The sequence below is a fragment of the Corella eumyota genome, chromosome 3, assembly GCF_963082875.1.
Source record: "Corella eumyota chromosome 3, kaCorEumy4.1, whole genome shotgun sequence".
Classification (NCBI taxonomy): Eukaryota; Metazoa; Chordata; class Ascidiacea; order Phlebobranchia; family Corellidae; genus Corella; species Corella eumyota.
In genome coordinates, this window is record NC_137492.1 from 1984273 (window position 1) to 2005090 (window position 20818).

A 20818-nucleotide genomic window follows, 5' to 3' on the forward strand; every position below is an offset into this window, starting at 1 on the left:
AAAAGCAATGCATAAAAAACAACCTAAAACACCACTTAGGTCTTATTAGAGTAATAACTTGGGTTTGGTGACCATATCATAACATACTTAAAATCTTTATGTTTATGTAAAAAATATATAAGTGTATATCGTATTTATTTTTTACTTTTATCAATGTGCGAAAAATCACAATAAAAAAAACACCATGCTAAGTTGTGTAGCTAAGCTTCTTACATAGCTTTTTTCCTTAAATTAACCCTCATTGGTTAAATTAATACCAAAGTTTTAGAATTACTATACGCCTATTTAATATCAACAACGATATATAATCACCAAAATTGTATTAAACATAATCACTGAACTTTTAAAAGCAAAACAACTACGGGAATTAAGCAATGAAAGAATTGGAAAAATTAAAGAATCAGAACACAATTTACAAAAAAACAAATGCAGCAAAAAAAAACGCGAAAAATAAAAATGGAATAAACGAAAAACAATATTAGTAACAAAAGAAATAGGAATGTACATAAAACACGATCGACTTTAATAATTTTAAAAGTATTTTTTTTAGGTACTTGAACTCCATCTCTTGCTTACTTACATACGATTTATATTTAAGCTTTTATAATCTAGACTTCATAAAAAAAAAAAAACTGTGTAAAAAATAAAACTGTTTTTTTTTCTGCTTTCTATCACTTATACCCAAACTATCGACTCCACCTTTTTCGCATTTTCTTTAGCTGTACTCTGATCTAAATATAGTTGGGCTGTCAATGCATTAAGCTCCATCTAAAAAGCAGTTGGCAGTTAAAAGTGAAAAATTACAAATATGATTAAAACCAATATGATATAGTAAGATTTATTTTCTGGCAACAATTAAAATATATGATTAGGTTTAAATATAATTGCTTGAATGTGTAAAAAATGTTCAAAAAAACACAATTTAAAACTAGTTGTTAATTATATAAAAAAGTGCATTTTAGTACACTCTATTTAAAATACATTCATAAGAGTTGTTAAAAAAAATCAACTAAAATTAGAACGTCAAAAAATAAAATCGTTTTTTTTAAACTCGGCTCACCACATCTTGCTGTATAACTTTGTAATCATTTTCAATATCTGCCTTTAGTTGTTCTTCGTTCATTCTCTGCTTGCAAACCTCTATAATAGCCTTATGTGCTGTGGTGTAGGTAGCAACCCCCTTTTTCCTGGAAGATCTGTTATCGCTTTTCTTTGTTTTATCGACAGTGGCATAAACGGGTTCAACTATGGTAGAGTCTTGGGACTTTGCTTTTTTTAGAGTCTTAGGTGGTAATGCTGGTGGTTTAGACTGTCTGTATACTTTAGTGTTGGCATCATAGGCTAAAGGTCGAACTGTGAGCTTCGAATTGCCATTTGTTTTGTTGGATTCAACTGCAGTGAGATACGACCTTCTTGGCGATGGGACTGGTTTGCTGTTTAACCATTCGCTAGATGGCAGTGGAGAGTTGCGTTGTGAAGAGCGTGACGGTGAGACAGAAGGCAGACTTGCGTTTTTTCGGCAGTATTCATCCGCCTCAGCGTAAATGACGTCATCGCGCATCGGCGACAACATCACTTGTGACTCAGCTAATTTTCCAGGATTTCGCGCTGACTTGAAACCATCTACATCTAAAGACTGGCTTCTCTCAAAACGCTGAGGCCTGGTCGGGGTGACGTAATCACCCCCGGAAAGGGGAATGACGTCAACAGGCATGACGCAATTTTTCTTCTTCGCCCAGAATCGATCTTTAACTGTCGGAGTGTTGGAGTCAACTGACATGATGGTAGCTTCTGATTCAGATTTGTATCCTGATGAGATACTGGATTGACAATATATGGAGTCGGAACTTGCCGCTATTTCTTTACCATCTGCTATTCCACGAGTACTAGATTTCTTTGTATGGCTTCTAAAAATATGTATTCCAATATTTTGTAAAGTTTTTATTGCAATTTAGATCACATATGTTTTTTTAAGGTAATTTCTATTATTTATATTACCTTGTTGATGTAGAATTGTCGTCAACCGAAGATTGGGAAGAAACACTTTTCTTTCTAAAATAAAAATAGATTATTTTATCATTTGTGCACAAAATCATTAAATATAAAGATGTGGTTTAATAAAAATGCAACTTACATCAATTTTGGTGGGAGTTTAGGTTTAGGAGGTGGTGTATCTTGAACCTGTAAAATTTAAAATAATAATTATTAAATAATTGAGTATATTAAAATTTGTATTTAACGCAAAGCTCTAAGCTACAACATACCAACAGTAAGAATCAAACACTGAACCCCAGGCCCAAAAAACACAAAAATTTAGGATTTTTGGATAAAAACAGATGTTAAAAAAACATTAACAATAATCATTTGTCAAAGAACAATAGAAAATATTGTTTACCTTTGGAGGCATCGGCGCTCTCCTTTTTTTCTTTGTTGTTCCGGGATTTGGGGAAACTATCTTCTCCTTCCTTAGCACCACGTCCTCCGACTCCGATAAAAACGCGTCATCCGATCCCTCGGAGGAAGAAGGAATCATCTGTCTTCTTGCAAGCGGGGATTGCTTGGATGTTGATGCACGGAGGTTGTAACCATGGTGACCATTGTCGATTCCCATTGTTGTAGCATTGTTGGTTTCCATTGATGATGTACTCTGAATGTTAGTTATTCTTGTAACCTAAAATTTCAAAAATTAAATTTATTTTTAACATTTGTAACTCTGGTCTCTCGGTTTGATTCCCACTGCCGGTAAATAATTTTTTTTATTAATTTTTTTATTTTAAAAAAAATTTTTAATTTTTTAATTTTTATATTAAAATTTTTAATTTTTATTTTTTTACCTTGGTTGGTTTTGTATTCATTCCTGTAAAGAAATTTGCCCACGGTGCCGTGGTTTGATTTTCTAGTAACATCGACTGAACTGACGTCATCAATTCTTCTGGTCTGACGTCATCTGACTTCAGAAGGTCAGTGCATTTGATCGCCTCCGACATGGCCTTAATAGGTGACTCCATACCTTAATTAATTAAACGTAAATAATTAATTTCAAAACTTTATAACTAGTAGATAGCCCGCTCTACCGGCGGGTTTTTATTTGTCATAATATGGTCACAACTCTTAACTAATATTTGCCAGTGATAATTTACCCACACATCACAAACAGCAGTTTTATTTTTTTTGCAAGGCTATGAGTTGGTCAAACATATATTTCAATATCGTTCACTATGCTTTATTATATAAAGGTTTGCAATTCTTTTAATTCCTACACCCACTTACTTAATTGATCGTAGATTAAAGTTTTCCTGATGCCTCGATCGAATATAAGGTTAGATGGAAGTTTACGAGGAGACGGTGAAGCAATGTACATTGGTTTACGGCAATCGTCGATAAACTCGTTTAAACTGCAAGTTCCCCATGCACTATGGTCTATCTTATGCTGTCGTAGGCCCCTGTAGAATATAACAGTTCAACCCGTACTTAAAGACCATATACATAACTTAACAACGTATAAATATTAAAGACCTAAATTCTAGTAATACGTAAAGAAACAATATAAAAAGATAATATTCTTTCCCATGCTTAAAAAACAAATTTAGAACTTAAAAATGTATAAATAGTAAAGATTTAATTTTAGTTAAATGTAAATAGGAACTTTTTTTCACCTTATCCATCGAAGTACGTCATCCTTCTCGTTAGCAGCAAAGATAAAACGTTCAGTTAAATCACGAACTTGGAAACTGTTTGCTCGTTTTTGCCGCGATTTCTCCAATTCGTTGATTTTAATATCCTAGAAAGCAAATATTAAAGAATAATAAAGTAAAAAATAAGCTTGTTTTTAATTTTAAAGTTTGTTTAAAAGCAATAGCAGGCAAAAATGAGATTTTTAAGCAAAATAAAAATCTGTAAAATTCTTTTTTAAAACAAAAAATTTAATTTTTTTTTTACTTTTGGTAAAATATCGATTGTAAATTTTGGTTCTTTGGTTGCCGCATCTTCTGGGTTGGTCCAACATTTAAACAAACCAGCTTGGACCTCGCACCATACATACAACCAACTTGGGATGGCACCAACCATTTGCTGTAAACAAAAACACCATTTTAAGCAATATTAGTGAATGAATTTGCAAAAAAAAAAAATTTTTTAATACAAAAAATTATAAAATACCATTTTTGGTACCATTTAAAAACCATTTTACACGAACCATTACTTACCAAAGTATGTAGGAACCCTGTAACACTTTTATCAGTAACGCATTTTGGTTGGGCCACCAACCGACATGATATACTTTCATATAAGGGCAAACTAAGATGTGTTTCAGAAGTTGGTAAACGTTCAATATCATGGGATCGAACTGAATCACTTATTTCGTTTAATGTTAAGGTAAGTGATCCGATTTTAACATACTGTGGTCCTCTAAAAATACAAAAAAAAATATTAAAAAAAAATTTTAAAGTAAAATTTTAAACCTAAAAAGTTGGCGTTGGTAAGATTTGAACCTAAGACTTTAGGTACGATACCGAGATAAAATAAATAGACAATGCATATACCTATTCAAGATTTTTAAATAAAAAAAACCTACATTGAGGATGTGTTTTCTTTTATTTTTTCTCTTGTCCGCTTTCCCTCGCTCCTCCCAATACTTCTGTTCAATCTAGATAATAATTTCTGAGGTGTTGGTGCTGATACTAAAGTACCACTCATAGGGTAAGCATATATCTCCATTTTTAGTTTAAAATCATATGGAGCATCCTCACTGCAAAAAAACATAAAAACAATTTTTTTTAAGACAACAACACAAGTATATAGTCACTCAAATTGACTTGGACAGTCAAAAAATTCCAAAAAAATGATTTTTTTATTGTTTAAATGCTACTTACAATACAACAACATCGCTGAAGGAAATATCAGTGGTAGTTTTATCGATGCAAACTAATTCCGTATCTTGAACTTCAGATCCGATCGAGAATAAACAAAAAGCTGCATGCTTACCATGATCTTTATATTAAAACCAGGTTAAAAGAAGATTAATTTTAATTACATTTAGTGTTTAAGGGATCCCTTTTTCTTTTATAGCAATATATCAAATGGTATTATTAATAAAAAATATGTTTAGTTTTTTTGAAGATACGTTATCTTTAAAATAGGTTGCAGCTTTAGAGAATATTTAAAACCTAGTTTTGGTTGTAATAGGTTTATATACTGACCTCTTTATATTTAATCTATTACCAGCTTTATTAAAAATTGAGCTAAAAAGTAAGAACTTACCTTTCGATTTGCTGTTAACAAATATTTCTCGCCATATTAACGGAATGCGAATATCTAAAAGTCAAAATTTAAATTATTTAAAACTTTAATAATAAGTTTTAAATAAATGATTAGGTTTGTATATTACCTGAAATTGCAATTCTTCCTTTACAAATTTTCGACTCCTCAGAAAACCTAAAAAAATATAAAATTAGTTTTAAAGACTTTTTAAAATAAGTACATAAATATTTAAAATCGGTATTAATAAATCAGTCCTTTAAAATTTAAATATATCTTATTTTTTTACATTGGATCGTCCATTAGTGCATCCATAACTTCTTGTGCTTTCAGTTTTTGTAGCTCAGCCATATAAGCAAACGTTCTTGCATTAGAGGTCTGCAGAGTTTTGGCGGCTTCTAACAATTGACTTTCATGCGTGCAAGCCTTCATTAACCTGGAGGCTCCATCTCTTATTTTAATTTCTCGTTCTAGGCGGTCTTGTAGGCCAACATGCTAAAGAAATAATATTTAATATTAAACTCATATAACAAAAAAAACATGTAGAAATATCATAACAAAATATTGAAAATTATAATAGATAATTTTGTGTGTGTTTATTTTTTATTAAAATTGGAACATTTTGCTTTTTTATCGTATTACAGTTACATATAGGTCTGGTGCTTTTTCTAATTTTACTTTTAAAGTTTAATTGATTTTATTTTTAACTTTGAAACAGGGTTGGCGCGTGTACTTATATAGGCAAAAAGAAAACACGGGCAATCGAAATAGATTGATTGGCAATTTTTTCACTTTATTAATCACCTATACTTAACTTATAAGATCATATATGTCAAATAAAAACTACCAACTTTTCGATAAGTTATTTCACAAGTTGCACTTGTATTTTAAGTAAAAATATAACTCATAAAAACCAATATATTTAGATTGAAACCTTTCTTAAACTTGAGCCGATTTGTCGAATATAAAACAGATTTAAATCACTCAGAACCTCGACAACATCAAAACCTGAGTTTGGGACTCGAAATATTGAAGAAAATCTTTTTTCGACCGTCATAATTATTCAAATTTTCAGACCAACTTTATTTTAAGAATTTCATAAAACTAAATTTTAAATAAATTTTCTAAAATAAAAGTAATTGAATTTGATTTTTGTTTTAACCCATCACAGACCTAAACTGACTATTTTTTTCAATATACATACACAGTTATAAAGCATTTACTATTTGCATATATACTAGACCCTTGCTTTTTTTCATTTTTATAAACAAAATTATATTTCGATACATGGGAAACTACGCTGACATAAAATTACGCTACGACCTATTACACTATGTATATACGACAGTAGGTAAACAAAATAATCATGTTAAAAAGGTCACGTGATCACAATTAGGGAAACCAGCATGTCACCATAACTAAAATCAACAAATTCTATCTTAAATAAATAATATTTTAAAATTTTTTTTTAAAAACACCTAAAATTTTTTTTTAATAAAATGACCTAATATTTAATATACAGTAGGAGTAGGTTAATTTAAACTGTTCCTAATCGCTAAAAAACTTTTTTTTGTACTTAATAACTGCCTTGTAAGCTATATGCAACTAATTTGTTTGAAAATTATATTTTAAATATATCAGTTTGTTTATTTACTAATTACTAAAGCTTAACCGCTCTGCCTACCTGTACTTTTAAATCGATTATCGATTGTTTTGCAAAATAATTAACTAAAATAATTAATATTTAAATGAATTTTTAACCAGTTTTAAAAAGTAACCTTCGCAATTTTGAAATTCTGAAATAATTTTACCAAAAGTTTGCCGGTATAATATTATTTTCCTCCCTAACTACCAAGAATTACTGTACGCCGAACAACTTCTATTTTAACATAAAAAAAAAATTTAAATAATATAAATGCATAAATATTTAACCTGTTGCTTTTATGCAAAATTATGCTGATGCTGATAATATATAAACTTTTACGTCTTTGAGTTATACAAACCCTTTCTTAATATGATAATACCACTCTTAATTTAACATTATAAATATTGCCAAAAATTAATAGTTGCCTTTTAAAACTATATAGTTTTCAAGTGATAAATATAATTATCTTTTGCTTTTGCTATTAAAGATTAATTGATTTATTAAATTCAGTCAATCTGTTGCTATATTTAATTTAATTATACCAAAAAATCGACGATTAAGTTAACCTAGATGTCTATTTATATTAATAATTCTCAAAAGGCCTAAGTAACTTGACTTTTTGTATGGTAGAAGTATTAATAATATTTTTGGGACTTCATTCTGACTATAATACTACAAAAAAATACATAATACCCTATACCTAAAAACCTTTCTATACTACTTAGTGTTTTGCTAACTTTTCAATACATTTCTGACAAGAACTTTTTTAGATTTTTCCTTTTATTATAAGCGTGCACACAGACGAGTCTATAAGTCTGTTGTTGGATTGATTCGTGTCAGAATACCTTTCAACTATTTCCTTAATTGTTTGAGAAAATATCCACGTTCCAAAACTCATGTGACATGCTCGTAAGAAGAATTGAGGTCAAAAAAAAATTTCAAAAAATGTTTTAAGAAAATTTTTTTTAGTTTTTTTTGCATTAGTTTTGCAAAAGAATAAAGAACCCACCACCTACAGGTTTATATACTTAAAATCACTATAACGGTATAACTATAAATACTAAAAATTGTCAATTTTTTAACTGAAAATCATCAACTTAAAACACTGATTTTAATTTAAAAAAAAAAAAAATTTTTTACGTGTAAAATTGATGTTTACATTTTGGATTTATGCCACTTATATCAAATTGATGTTACAATAAATCCAGCAACACAAAACAATTTTCTCTAAACTAGAGCAGTTAAATAATACAGAATTACACCTTGATAGACAAAAGACTTCCTTTTTTAGACAAAAAAGTTGAGATAAATCATGACAAATGAATAGGAAACAATACAACCATAACATGGGTCGTGATCTTTTCTCAGGCCAATCTAGAGCGAGTTTTAAGTCAATTGTAACTGCAAGAAAAAGTGAAATCGTGCCATTTGACATTTTATAATGTGCATGGTTGCATATTAAGGCGTCAAACTTATGTTAATTGAACAATAAGTTGGTCTTATATGCATATTACAAATGTCTGATCGATAAAGTACTTTGAATTAAAAGTAAGTACTCGACAATGCAATTTACAAAACTTGATCAATTATCAAAAGATTGTTCAAATGATTTAAAGAAATTTTTACCAATCAGCATTAAATCAACCAGGCAGACAAATTTTAAGCTAAGCAAGGTCAGCAGTGGCGTAGCCACAGGGGGTCTAAAGGGTGCCATGGCACCCACGGTCATAATTTTGCCATTTTTGGCAAATCGCTGAGAACCGAAAAGTTTTTTTATTTTTTTGTTGGAGTGAGGGGGGGGGGGGGGGGGTAAACGTTTAGATTTGTCATTACATGTATTGCAAAATTTAAATTTTTCGTTAACAAAAAAACTACATTTTGTATAACGGAATGCGAGTATTAAAATAACTGATATATAAATTTCAAGGGGAGCATGTCCCGTACCCCCTAGCCGTGCTATGATCTTCTTTTGACCCCCCCCCCCACCACAATTTACATCCTGCCTATGCCACTGAAGGTCAGTAAGAGTTATTATATAAATTAATTTAAAAATCCGAGCTTTTTATTAATTTAATTTTTTTTTGGAAAAAAATCAATTTAATTTTTTTAAACAAAAAATTATTGTTTAGAACTTACCACTTGGTCGTGTACTCTTCGTTTTCGTCCTTTAATCCTCAAGCTTTGATTTAATCCTTTATTCCTTAGCAACGGATCATTTTTTGGGCGTTTTCTTGCAGACATATTGGTTGAAGGGAAAATCGAGTAACTATATTTTCCCTAAAATAAAAAAAATAAATTTCAAAAACAATTTAAAATAATTTTTGAGCTTTTTTGTTTATAAATATAAAAAAACGGCAAAAACTGTTTAATGGCTAAACGGTAACAAATACTTTTGGCTTATTGAAAAAATAAACAATTTACAGATTTATAAAATAGTAAGTCTGTAAGTCGGTCAGTCTGTCAGTTTATCCCAATCTTTCATATCTTTCAAAAGTTTATCGTCACTTGTATATTATATTATTAACCAAAGGTAAAAACTAAACAATAAATATTTAAATGTTAACTTACTTTTACGATAATAACGTGTCTTTCTTAAATAAATCCAAATTTTTATTCCGAAAATAATTAGTAAACAATTCAGTTTTTGAATTTCCCTCTATCATCTTACTGGGTAGACACTTTATTCGTTTCAAAATTTAGTATTAACTTTTTTAAAATTTATAAATTAAAAATAAATTATAAAAACTTGTAACAAAAAATATAAAAACAAAACTTAACAAAACTAAAGTTTCTAAAGCATCTTTAAGTATATAAACTGTGTTACAAAATTGTAAAAAAATGAAATATCGAGGATAAACGATAATCGAGAAGTACAAAGTTTACTTCTGATTTGGGTTGAACCAATGCCACAATATTTGCCCTTGAGCCCGGCGTTAAAAAACAAACACAAACCCAAAGACACGACCTTTGCTTATTGTTGTGGACGAGTCTTTTAATTCTACTAAACGCAATAAATTACACATTAATACCGCACTAAGACAACATCAGCTATTAAGAAACTCATTTACAAAAAATTAACCTTATTATTATTATTCATGGTCACGCTGCACAAACAAAATACTTTTTCATGGGTGTCATTTGTAAAAGTCATGTTCGTTTATTGACTTGTGGTATATCATGGCACACAATTACGCTTGAAATAATGTGAAGTGTTTAATTAGTAATCTACCAACCCATGTCCAGAAAGCTACTGGTTTATTTGTTTATTATTTTTCATTATAATTAGTCACATTTGCGTAATACTAATCAAATACAAGTAGTGACGTAGACTCTTAATTAGTTGATCAATAATCGAAAGTCTTTAAAACAAAGGTCAGTTAGTAGCTTGAAGTTATTAAGACCTCCTGTGAGAGTGTTCAAAGAAGTAAAGGTCAAAAAATTGTCGTTAAACGATGAAAAAATTTGCAGAAATATTTTGTATGTCGTTGTGTAGTTTGAAATGCTAGCAAGAAGATAGCCAAAAAGTTTTAATTAAATGAATAGACAGAAAGATTATGAAATATGTTTTCTAACAAAGTCTATGAATCATTTTGTTTGTCAAGTCAAACTAATTTAGAGCTAGCATATGTAATTTCAGCCTTAAGTATACAAGTCTTAAATTTAATAAAGATCTTTTGAACAGGTAAATTTCGGCATTGTATAAAAATGAAGCGCAAACATAGTTACAAAAAAGTTTAAAATTATTTGTCCGATTTGAACAAATAATTTCGTTACTTTAAAACTTATTCACTTAAATATAAGTGTGGTAAAAGAATAGCATCTACTTTGGGCATTTAACAAGTGTATTCGAGTATAGTTAATAGATAAATACGTAATCTTTATTTTTATAAAAGGAAGAATTTAAATCTAGAATTTAAAACAATAACTTTGCAATGAAATAAGCTAGCATAGTTCTTTAAGATGTGGATACAACTATGGGGATATATCGTCTTCTGCTTGTTCAGTTTATATGTAAAATCAAGTGGTGAAGCTACCAAAGGGTATGAAAATATAAAATTATTTTAAATGAAATATATAACAAAATTTAAGGCAATATATAAAGTATATAACATCATGAATTTTTACAGAGATCAAGTCATACGAATTATGCCAAATTCACAATTGGAATTAAATAAAGTATTAAGTATGATTACCTCTCATTTGGATGGTGTAAGTTATAATTATATTCTCTAAATTTAAAAACGCAAAGTAAGCTTAGTTCTATTTTTAAAGCAACGCAAAACCACCTAGTAATAGCCTATAAATTATCTTTAACCCTGTATTGATATAGGCTTGTTTGTCGCGTCTGATTATTAATATCCTTCTTTAAAATTTATGTAACTTAATATTCTGGGTAAAAGTAAACAAATACGATAATGCTGAAGAATTGCCTTCTTTGATTAAAAAAACAAGACACGCTCAAATAAGACAGCATTAAGTTTTTATGATTATGTAATGATATATTATAAAACTATGTGTATATGTTTATTAAATGTGGAATTTTATAACACATAAACTTGGTTGTTTTTATTCAAACTAAGTAAAAGAATGTTGTATTTATTTGCCAATCTTTTAAACAAACATTAAAACAACGTCATGGTATCACTAATTAGTAATTAAAATATTTGTTAAACAGGTTCAAGTGTGGACCTATCCAACTAAATTTCAGCAATACCTCGATATACAAATACCAGAAGGAGAATTAACAAACTTTAAACAAACCCTAGTTCAGATGGGTTTAAAATACAAAATACTTATCCCCAATTTAAAGGATTTAATAAAATCACAAAAAAATCAAAGAAAGAAAAGAATTGCATTTGATTTTAATACTTTAGAAGAGTTTAACTATGAAATATATCACGAGGCAAATGAGGTAATACTTATAACATTTTACTTTATGTACATATACCACGAGAATATAAAATGTGACATATATAAAATTAGGCACTTTTTTATGTTTATATTACAACAACCTTTTGTTAATAAAACTGTGAACTTTTTGTATTCGAAGCATTTTCAAAACCCGGTACTTAAACGCGACTTTTTGACTATAAGACTTGAATCAGCTCAACGCAATAATACTTATTAAGAAACACATACAATACCATATTTTATAACAAAAACAAAAAAAACATTTATTATTTATATCCCCATTAATTTACTATATACTTTTATAAAAAGTTTAATTTATTCATTAAATATTTTAGATTGAACAGTGGATGACAGTTGCTCAATCTCAATTCCCCGAAAAAGTTGAAAAATTTCAGATCGGGACAACATACGAAGGAAGACCAATCAATGCTTTAAAAATATCGAATTCATTAAATAACTCAACAAAACCTGTCATCTACCTGGACGCATTAATACATAGTAGAGAATGGGTCACGGCAGCAAGCACAATTTTCATGTTTAAAGAGGTAATTTAAAAAAAAATTGCCTAACAAAACGTACAATTTCAGTATGGGCCAATATTCTGTTTTTGATAAGTTTTTTGTTTAATTTTAGATACTGACAAACCCAGCAAACAGTTGGATGCTTGAAGCAGTTGACTGGTATTTTATTCCAATGCTAAATGTTGATGGTTACATCTATTCGTGGGTATATTCTTATTAAGTTTTATTCCTATAGAATTCCGATCCTTTAATTTAAAAACTTAACACAATCAGATATCAACGTAGTAAAGTCTTACTTTAAAAACAATTTTTTATTTTAACAATTTTACTTTAAAAATATTTAAAAACGAATACAAAGTATTTAGTAAATTAAATTAGATTAATTTTAATATCTTATATTTTCAGGCATCGGATGATAATCGTTTATGGCGAAAAACTAGAAGTCAAGGCGCATCGAAAAATTGCTATGGAGTAGATGCGAACAGAAACTTTAACGACCACTGGGCAGGTAATGTAAACAACATCAAGAAAATGACGTCAAATTCTCTTGCGTCAAGTCTTAAAAATTTTATTACACCTTAAAAAGTCATTAAAATGTTGAGATCGTTAAAGATCAAACATTTACAATGTGGTAATAAGTGTATGTTAACTAAACTTAAATCTTATGAAGCATTTTAATAATATTTAAGCTTCTGAATTCTTTAAATACATGCTACCAATTTTTTTAATTTTTTTTATACTTTCAGTCGAATAACCGGCAGCGTGGTGTAGTGGTAAGAACACTACACCACTATGAGGTCGTGGGTTCAATCTCCACTAAGCACATGCTGTAGCGCCCTTGAGTAAGGTGAAATTAACGATATGAACTCCTGTTAAGCCAGCACTTAATCAGTAGCATAATTCCCAGAAAATTATAATCTATATAATATCCCAAACTGGTAAAGGCAACTCGAGACTGGGTCGGGGTAACAGTTGTTACTCTATGTTTAGGTTGCGCATGCGAATTTCCCACATCGAGGATAAAGATATATACAAAAAAAAACAATGTCTGTAAAATTTTAACGTTAATTGTGTTTATTTTGTTAAAAAGGCACGGGAACTAGCGACGAGCCTTGCTCCTCTTTATTTGGAGGTCAGTTTGCTGAATCTGAGCCCGAAGTTCGACATATTTCTCGTTTTATAACAAGAAATAAAAACAAAATTAAAGCCGTGTTAACGGTGCACTCATACGCTCAACTTATAATGTATCCTTATAATTATGAACTAGGGGCTTATCCACCCAACAACGATGAACAAGTAAGTACCCTTAATATTTTAACCTAGTTTATGTAATTAAAAAAAGAAGCATTTTAATCGGCAGCATATTTATCGGGCAATTGTAAATATCAATATTTCAAATTGCCAAAGGTAACTCTAGACCTTGTCGGTGTAAGTGAGTTTATGTTTGGGTCGTGAAGTCGTCCTTCCCACATCGAAAATAATTAATTACAAAAAATACTGATATTCTAATGTTTGTTTTTTTTGTAGAACAGTACAGCTAAAGCAATGAGCGAAGCAATGTATGACGTTCACAATGTAACTTACAATTATGGACCCGCTGCTGAAACTTTGTGTAAGCGCACTTAAATTTAAATTCGATTTTTTCTACATTTAAAAGTAAGATTTTTACACCATTTTTGTCTGTTTTTAGTTGTATTGACTGGCGTAACCACGGACTGGACCCAAGCAGAAGCTGAAATAGACATAAACTACACAATTGAATTAAGAGATACTGGAGAATACGGGTTTTTGTTGCCTGAAGACCAAATAATTCCGACAGGCGAGGAACTACTTGCCGGGGTTAAAGTCTTGGCCAAACATTTAAGAGACAGGCCATCTAGCGGTGGTAGTGGAGAGGGTAGTGGAGATGAACCTTAAAATTATTCTTTTATTTCTGTGTGTTTTTACGTTTTAAATATATATTAAAGAATAGGTTGAATTTGTGCTAATAGAAATTAAATTAGATAGTTAAAAAAAATAAAAATTGTAAAATACTTTTTTAAGGTAGGAGATAGTAACAAGGCCAATTTTAACAATTTTAGCCCTTTTAATACAGTTAAAAACGATAGTAATAACTTTAAGGCAAATATATTAAACTTTGCCTTAATATTCTAGTTAAAAATTTACCAACGCACAACCTTATATATATATGAGTAATAAACAGTTAACAGCTAGTTTATTAAATTTTTACAAAAGACCTTAAAATATATAGCGCTCACTTTAGAATTATATCACAAATTAAATTTAATAAATTTCATATGCTTTACATATAAGCAAGAGAGTTATACGAGATTTAACTTAAAAAACTATAGGCCTGTTGTTTAAAATGAAGTGTACAAAACTGTTATCAGTGGTGTTAATTGTATTTATATTTTGTTTAAGTGTAAATGCCAAGAAAAGCTATCACGGGTAAGAATTTAATTTAAATAAAACTAAACAAGTTAAAATCCGAAACTTTCTAATAGTTGAGAACAAAATATTCGTTTATATTTAGAGACCAACTTTGGAGAGTAGTTCCTACAACGAGCAAGCAAGTTGAATATCTCAAAAACTTACAAAACTCTCCTGATTTTCAAGTAAGTTTAGACAAGCAAAGTTTAATATATATTTTAAGAAGCTTTCCTACATTTTGGAAAGACTTTGAACTTATTTCAAGGCGTATTTAAGTGTTACATTCTCTGTAACACAATTTTAGATTAAAATCCACCAACTTAATTAACTTGCTACATAAATTGCTTCAAGCGTCATAAATAAGTCATAAGGCACAATTGCGTAGACATTAGGCAATAGCAATTCTTATATTATAGTTAGATGCTTGGACCGAAGTAAGAACAGTCAACAAATATGGATTGTACCATGTTTCAAAACAACATTTAAACACACTTCGTGATGATATGAAAAAGCATGAAATTGAACCAATTGTAACAATTCAAAATTTACAAACTGTAATCGAACGACAAGCACCATCAAGTAAATCAGCCACCACTAAAGCCACATCCATCGAAGATTTTGATTATTCAGTTTACCATACAGCAGAAGAGGTAATAGTTAATAAAAACATATTAAAACAACCAATTAAACACTGTTAAGATAGCCATACAAATATAGATCCTGACAAATTCAAAAAAGCTTTACACAAATTATCACATTTTTAAAGATATATCAATGGATTAACTTCGCAGCCAACGAAGCCAATGTTCAAAAATTCCAAATAGGAATAACCTACGAAGGTCGTAAAATGTATGCTTTAAAAATTGGAGAAACTGATGGAAGTAGGCCGGTAGTTTACGTGGACGCTTTGACACATTGCCCAGAATGGATAGCGGCTGCGACAACAATATTTGCATTTAAAGAGGTAACGTTTTAATAAATCAACAAAAGTTGTAAAATATTTTATTACCTAAAAAACTACTAAAACTACGGTAGTAACATAATTTTTTTTGTTTTGCAAGTAAAATGTTTGTAATGCTAAGTAGTAACTTAGATTGTAATTTAAAATCAAGTTTGCGTTTAGATTATTACAAACCCAGCATATGGATGGATGAAAAACAACGTAGACTGGATATTTATTCCAATGATTAACATTGACGGCTACATTTATACTCATGTATGTCATATTTCTACAATAAGTTTATAGCTATTACGTATTTTTATGTGTTTTTACATTAAATTTTCTTTTATTTAGACTGATGACAGGCTTTGGAGAAAAACAAGGAGTCAGTCAGCAGCTAAAGAGTGTTTTGGGGTGGATCTGAACCGAAACTGGGACGACTATTGGACCGGTGAGTTAATAAGTTTAAGCTAAATAACAACCAAAATTTTTAAAAAGGTAGGTGTTTTAGAAGCCCAATTAATAATCTTACTAAATATAATTTAACACATTTCTTTCTGAAACATACATTTTTAATCATGTAAAACCCCGATTTTTGTTTTGGTAAAGTAAGAGGCTCCTCCTATAGTTCGTGTCATCGAAATTTTCACGGTGCCAAACCTGAATCAGAGCCAGAAGTTAGACATCTGGCTCGCTACATAGCCGCTAACAAGGACATGATCACAGCAGTCATTTCTGTCCATTCTTTTACCCAACATATTCTTTATCCATATCACTGGCCGCTGATAAATGCTACAGATAGAGTTGAATTGGTAAGTAAACAACCAAGGGTTGGGTTCTAACGTTTACAATATTGTTAAATAATTTATTTTTCTTAGCAAGCTCTTGGTGATGTTATGGCAGAAGCAATTAGGCAAACGCACGGAATGAACTTTACGGTTATTCCAGGCACTGAATTTGAATGTAAGTTTTCTTTTATTATATGTACGAAAAAACGCGAGCCATCAAGTGTTGGCCTAATCTATCACCAAAACCCTTCAGTATATACCATTTCTGGCTTGGTTAATATTTGTAAGTCCTATATGCAATAAAATCCTTTTGACCTGGCAATTAATATTAACCAATCTTTTGTTATCCGGCTTTAAATGACCTTAGGATTTTTTTAATATCATTGATCTTGAATAATGCTCGATCATTTTGTTTATAGTTTTATGGTCGGGGGCTACAACTGACTGGACTTACCGCCACGCCAATATTACTCTAAGTTATTCTTTTGAATTGCGGGACCTTGGTGAACACGGTTTACTTTTGCCCCCTGATCAAATAATACCAAGCGGAGAAGAATTTTTAGCAGCTATGGTAAAGTTAGCAAAATATGTAATTGATAGTTTCTCAAGTGGTAGTGGAAGTGGAATGGAAAATGCTTAAGACTTCAAATAATTTCATATTTTTTGTAGATTTTTTTCCTTATAATTTTCAAATGTAGAGTTTTAATATTTTAAATATGCAATGAAATACATGTAAGGCTTTATTGCGACAATTGCTTATGAAGGCTTTTAACCTTGACTTATGAGAATATATAAGCATGTATTATAAAATTAGTTAACATTTGTTTATGGTTTTCGTAGATTACAATATTATTGATAAGTTTCGTCGAATAACAAATAGATTTTTTTTTAATTTTTGTGTGCTTTTATTGTTTTAAATATATATCAATAAAATGGTACAACTAATGTTATTACAATTAAGAAGTAAATTAGGTGTTTAAAAAAAGAACAGAGAAAATATTTTTCAAGTTAAAAAAATATTGAAAGGACCAGGCAAGTAATTTTAGCTTTATCAGTACAGTTGAAAACGATAGTAATAATTTTTAAAATACATTAAACTTGACTTTAGCATTCTCAACCTTACATATAATAGACAGCTAGTTTATTAAATCTTTACAAAGGGCTATAAAATTTATAGCCTTCACTTTAGGATTATATCACAAATTAAATTCAATAAAGATCATATATATGCTTGCTGTAAGCAGAAGTGAAATAAATGATTAAGTATTGAAAACTGTTGGTGAAATAAAGCACACACCATTTCTACCAGTGGTGTTGTTCGCATTTTTATTTCGTTTAAATATAAATGCCAAGAAAAGCTATTACGGGTAGAAAATTAGAATTAAATAACCCAATATATGAAAAGATTTTTTATAATTTAGAAAAAAATCTATGTTTTTAGTGACCAACTTTGGAAAGTAGTTCCTGCAACAACCAAGCAAGTTGAATATCTCAAAAACTTACAAACTAAAGCAGGATTTCAAGTAAGCCCAAGCCAAGAATAGTTTTACATATTTTAAGTAGTTTTACTAATATAAGTAAGACTTTTAATTTATTTTTAGGCAATTTGAAATGTTATAATTGCAGTACACATTTTGGTTTCAAGACCACCAACGTAAATAACTTTGTATATGGATTGGTTCAAGCATCAAAACTAGGTATTAAGGCTTGGCAAGCAATGATAGTTTTTAAATTATAGTTAGATGCTTGGACCGAAGTAAGAACAGTCAACAAATATGGATTGTATCATATTTCTAAACAACATTTAAACACACTTCGCAAAGATATGAAAAAGCATGGAGTTAAACCAATTGTAACAATTCAGAATTTACAAACCGTAATCAAACAACAAGCACCATCAAGTAAATCAGCCACCACTAAAGCAACATCTATCACAGATTTTGATTATTCGATTTATCATACTCCGGATGAGGTAGAAATTATTAAAAACATTTTGCAGTACCCAATTTAACACCGGTAACAATTACTAAGAACACTCAAAAAATAAATCCCATTTTTTTAAAGATATATCAATGGATTAACCTGGCAGCCAACGAAGCCAATGTTCAAAAATTTCAAATAGGAATAACCTACGAAGGTCGGCCGATGTATGCTTTAAAAATTGGGGCAAATGATGGAAGTAAACCGATAGTTTACATGGACGCTTTAATTTATAGTAGAGAATGGATAACAACTGCACAATATTTACATTCAAGGAGGTAACATTTTTTTATATGATTTTGATTGTAATTTCAAAATAATTTTGCGTTTAGATTTTAACTAACCCAACTTATGGATGGATGAAAAATAATGTAGACTGGGTCTTTATCCCAATGATAAACGTTGACGGCTACATTTATACTCATGTAAGTACACCACAATTATTTTTAACTTTAAACCAACAGTTAATTTCATTTAAGTTTTTGTTGAGTTTTCACATATAAGATTTTGTGACATTTAGTCAGTTGACAGGGTTTGGAGAAGAACAAGTAACTGAGTTTAAGCAAGTTAGCAATTAAAAGTTAGGCAGAGTCAGTACCTTAAAAGCCCCAATAAAAGCTTTCCTACATACTTTTTATCATATCTCGCCAAATAATTTTTACTTTACAAAATAACATATAAATAGATAAAGAAATAATAAAATTTTTGTATTGGTACAGAGGAGGGCTTTGATAAATGGCCGTGTCATCGAGCATACCACGGTCCCAGCCCCGAATTAGAATCAGAAATCAGACATCTGGCACGCTACATAACAGCCAACAAGGACAACATTGCAGCAGTCATTTCCGTCCATTCTTACACTCAATATATCCTTTATCCGTATAACTATCAGCTGGGTTTGGATGCTCCAGATAAAAATGAATTGGTAATAAGACAACCAAGCTGGGTTCTTTTATTTACAATTTTCCTAAAAAGTTTGTTTTTTTTGTAGCAAGCGCTTGGGAAAGTAATGGCAGAAGCGATCAAGCAAACGCATGGAATGAATTACACGGTTAGCCCTGGCTCAGAATTCATATGTAAGTATTTTTTGTATTTTATGCACGAAAAAAAACATGAGTTACTACACATTAGGTATTGACAAATCACAAAAATGTGTAGCTTATAGTAATATATTAACCAATTAATATTTGCCTGTCAAATCTGCAATGTAATAACCTCAATTAACAAAAAAAAAGCTTCAAGTTATCTTCGATATTTTAGTAAATTATTAATTTCAAGATTTCAAGCTTGTTTGTTAACCAATCAATAATTCCGTTTACAGTTTTAATTCCAGGCTCCACAACTGACTGGACATACAGTCAAGCAAATATTACCTTAAGTTATCTTTTCGAACTACGAGATACCGGCGAATACGCATTTCTTTTGGCCCCTGATCAAATTATACCAACTGGTGAAGAATTTTTAGCAGCTATGGTAAAGTTAGCAGAATACGTAATTGATTCTGTAAGTGGGAGTGGAAGTGGAATGGAAAATGATCAAAACTTTATTATTGATTTTATAATTTGTATAATGTTTTTTTTTTTAATTTTTACGATGTACAATTTTTATATTCTATATACGGAATAGTTTACGTGCTGAAATCATTTGCGACATTTGTTGATTCAAGTTTTTTAACCCCACAAATCAAACACAATTTAAAAAAAAAACGAGACTCTAACTTTTTATTGCCATTTTTACCTAGCCAAGCATATATATTTTAATTCGCACACCACAATGACAATTAAAAACAATCCTAAATCACAATGACAAAAGTAAATACGAATTTTTGAACTATTTGCTTATTGCAAAGTGAACCAATTTAGCTTATTAAACCCAGATCAAAAGATTTTCAGTTGACACTAAAAAACCGCTTGTGCTTACATAAATAAAATGCTTTCACATATAATTATACAAATATTAGGTTTCTATGTATAACAATCAAGTTAAACATTAAAAATGTGGCCCCAAAAAAGGCAAACCTGTAATAAAGTATAATAGTTGAGGGTATAATGTATAACTACTTAGGTAATTTACTAAAACAGAATACGATGGCACGAATTAATTAAACATTAACGGACTCGTTAAATTTATAGTCTTAAACTATTATTCCAAAAGGAATTCGTTGTATACCCGAGATCCTATGTTTACTGTAGGCGTTAGTGTAAGTGGCTATATAAATATATATTGCGTGGTTTGCTAAAATTTCGATACTGTTAAAATATAAAAAAAAGTTAATAATTTAACATTAAGATAACTATTGTAGTAAAAACGATTTTATTTAAGATGTTTTAAAATTTTTTTATTGCTA

General features: G+C 29.8%; 4 protein-coding genes across 5 annotated transcripts; 3 read left to right on the top strand and 1 right to left on the bottom strand.

Moving 5' to 3' along the window:
* Nucleotides 1–366: 366 nt before the first annotated feature.
* On the bottom strand, nt 367–9548 carry LOC145744963 (uncharacterized). Of its 2 annotated transcripts, XM_082562940.1 has the most exons (16): nt 9470–9548; nt 9038–9178; nt 5546–5751; nt 5387–5433; nt 5260–5313; nt 4872–4989; nt 4574–4747; nt 4206–4407; nt 3940–4071; nt 3657–3781; nt 3271–3443; nt 2835–3010; nt 2396–2671; nt 2135–2181; nt 1999–2052; nt 367–1907 (listed from the first exon to the last, which is right to left on the bottom strand). In XM_082562940.1, the coding sequence occupies exons 2-16, from the start codon at nt 9140–9142 to the stop codon at nt 1046–1048; spliced, it is 2751 nt and encodes a 916-aa protein (XP_082419066.1). In that variant the 5' UTR covers nt 9143–9178; nt 9470–9548; the 3' UTR covers nt 367–1045. The 2 variants fall into 2 exon arrangements, with proteins under 2 accessions (XP_082419066.1, XP_082419065.1); XM_082562939.1 differs by lacking the exons at nt 9038–9178; nt 9470–9548 and adding an exon at nt 6191–6400.
* A 1309-nt stretch (nt 9549–10857) lies between these two features.
* Nucleotides 10858–14250, top strand: LOC145745047 (carboxypeptidase B-like). Its single transcript, XM_082563033.1, has 9 exons — nt 10858–10941; nt 11029–11110; nt 11577–11813; nt 12148–12357; nt 12446–12538; nt 12739–12841; nt 13424–13629; nt 13861–13945; nt 14024–14250. The coding sequence occupies exons 1-9, from the start codon at nt 10862–10864 to the stop codon at nt 14248–14250; spliced, it is 1323 nt and encodes a 440-aa protein (XP_082419159.1). The 5' UTR covers nt 10858–10861.
* A 448-nt stretch (nt 14251–14698) lies between these two features.
* On the top strand, nt 14699–17131 carry LOC145745048 (zinc carboxypeptidase-like). Its single transcript, XM_082563034.1, has 9 exons — nt 14699–14781; nt 14867–14948; nt 15180–15413; nt 15530–15727; nt 15887–15979; nt 16058–16154; nt 16313–16515; nt 16582–16666; nt 16911–17131. The coding sequence occupies exons 1-9, from the start codon at nt 14699–14701 to the stop codon at nt 17129–17131; spliced, it is 1296 nt and encodes a 431-aa protein (XP_082419160.1).
* A 587-nt stretch (nt 17132–17718) lies between these two features.
* Nucleotides 17719–20464, top strand: LOC145745050 (carboxypeptidase A1-like). Its single transcript, XM_082563036.1, has 10 exons — nt 17719–17727; nt 17913–18014; nt 18230–18463; nt 18556–18726; nt 18804–18896; nt 18992–19019; nt 19191–19396; nt 19463–19547; nt 19793–19974; nt 20432–20464. Exons 1-10 carry the CDS (start codon nt 17719–17721, stop codon nt 20462–20464), a joined length of 1143 nt encoding a protein of 380 aa, XP_082419162.1.
* Nucleotides 20465–20818: the final 354 nt, after the last annotated feature.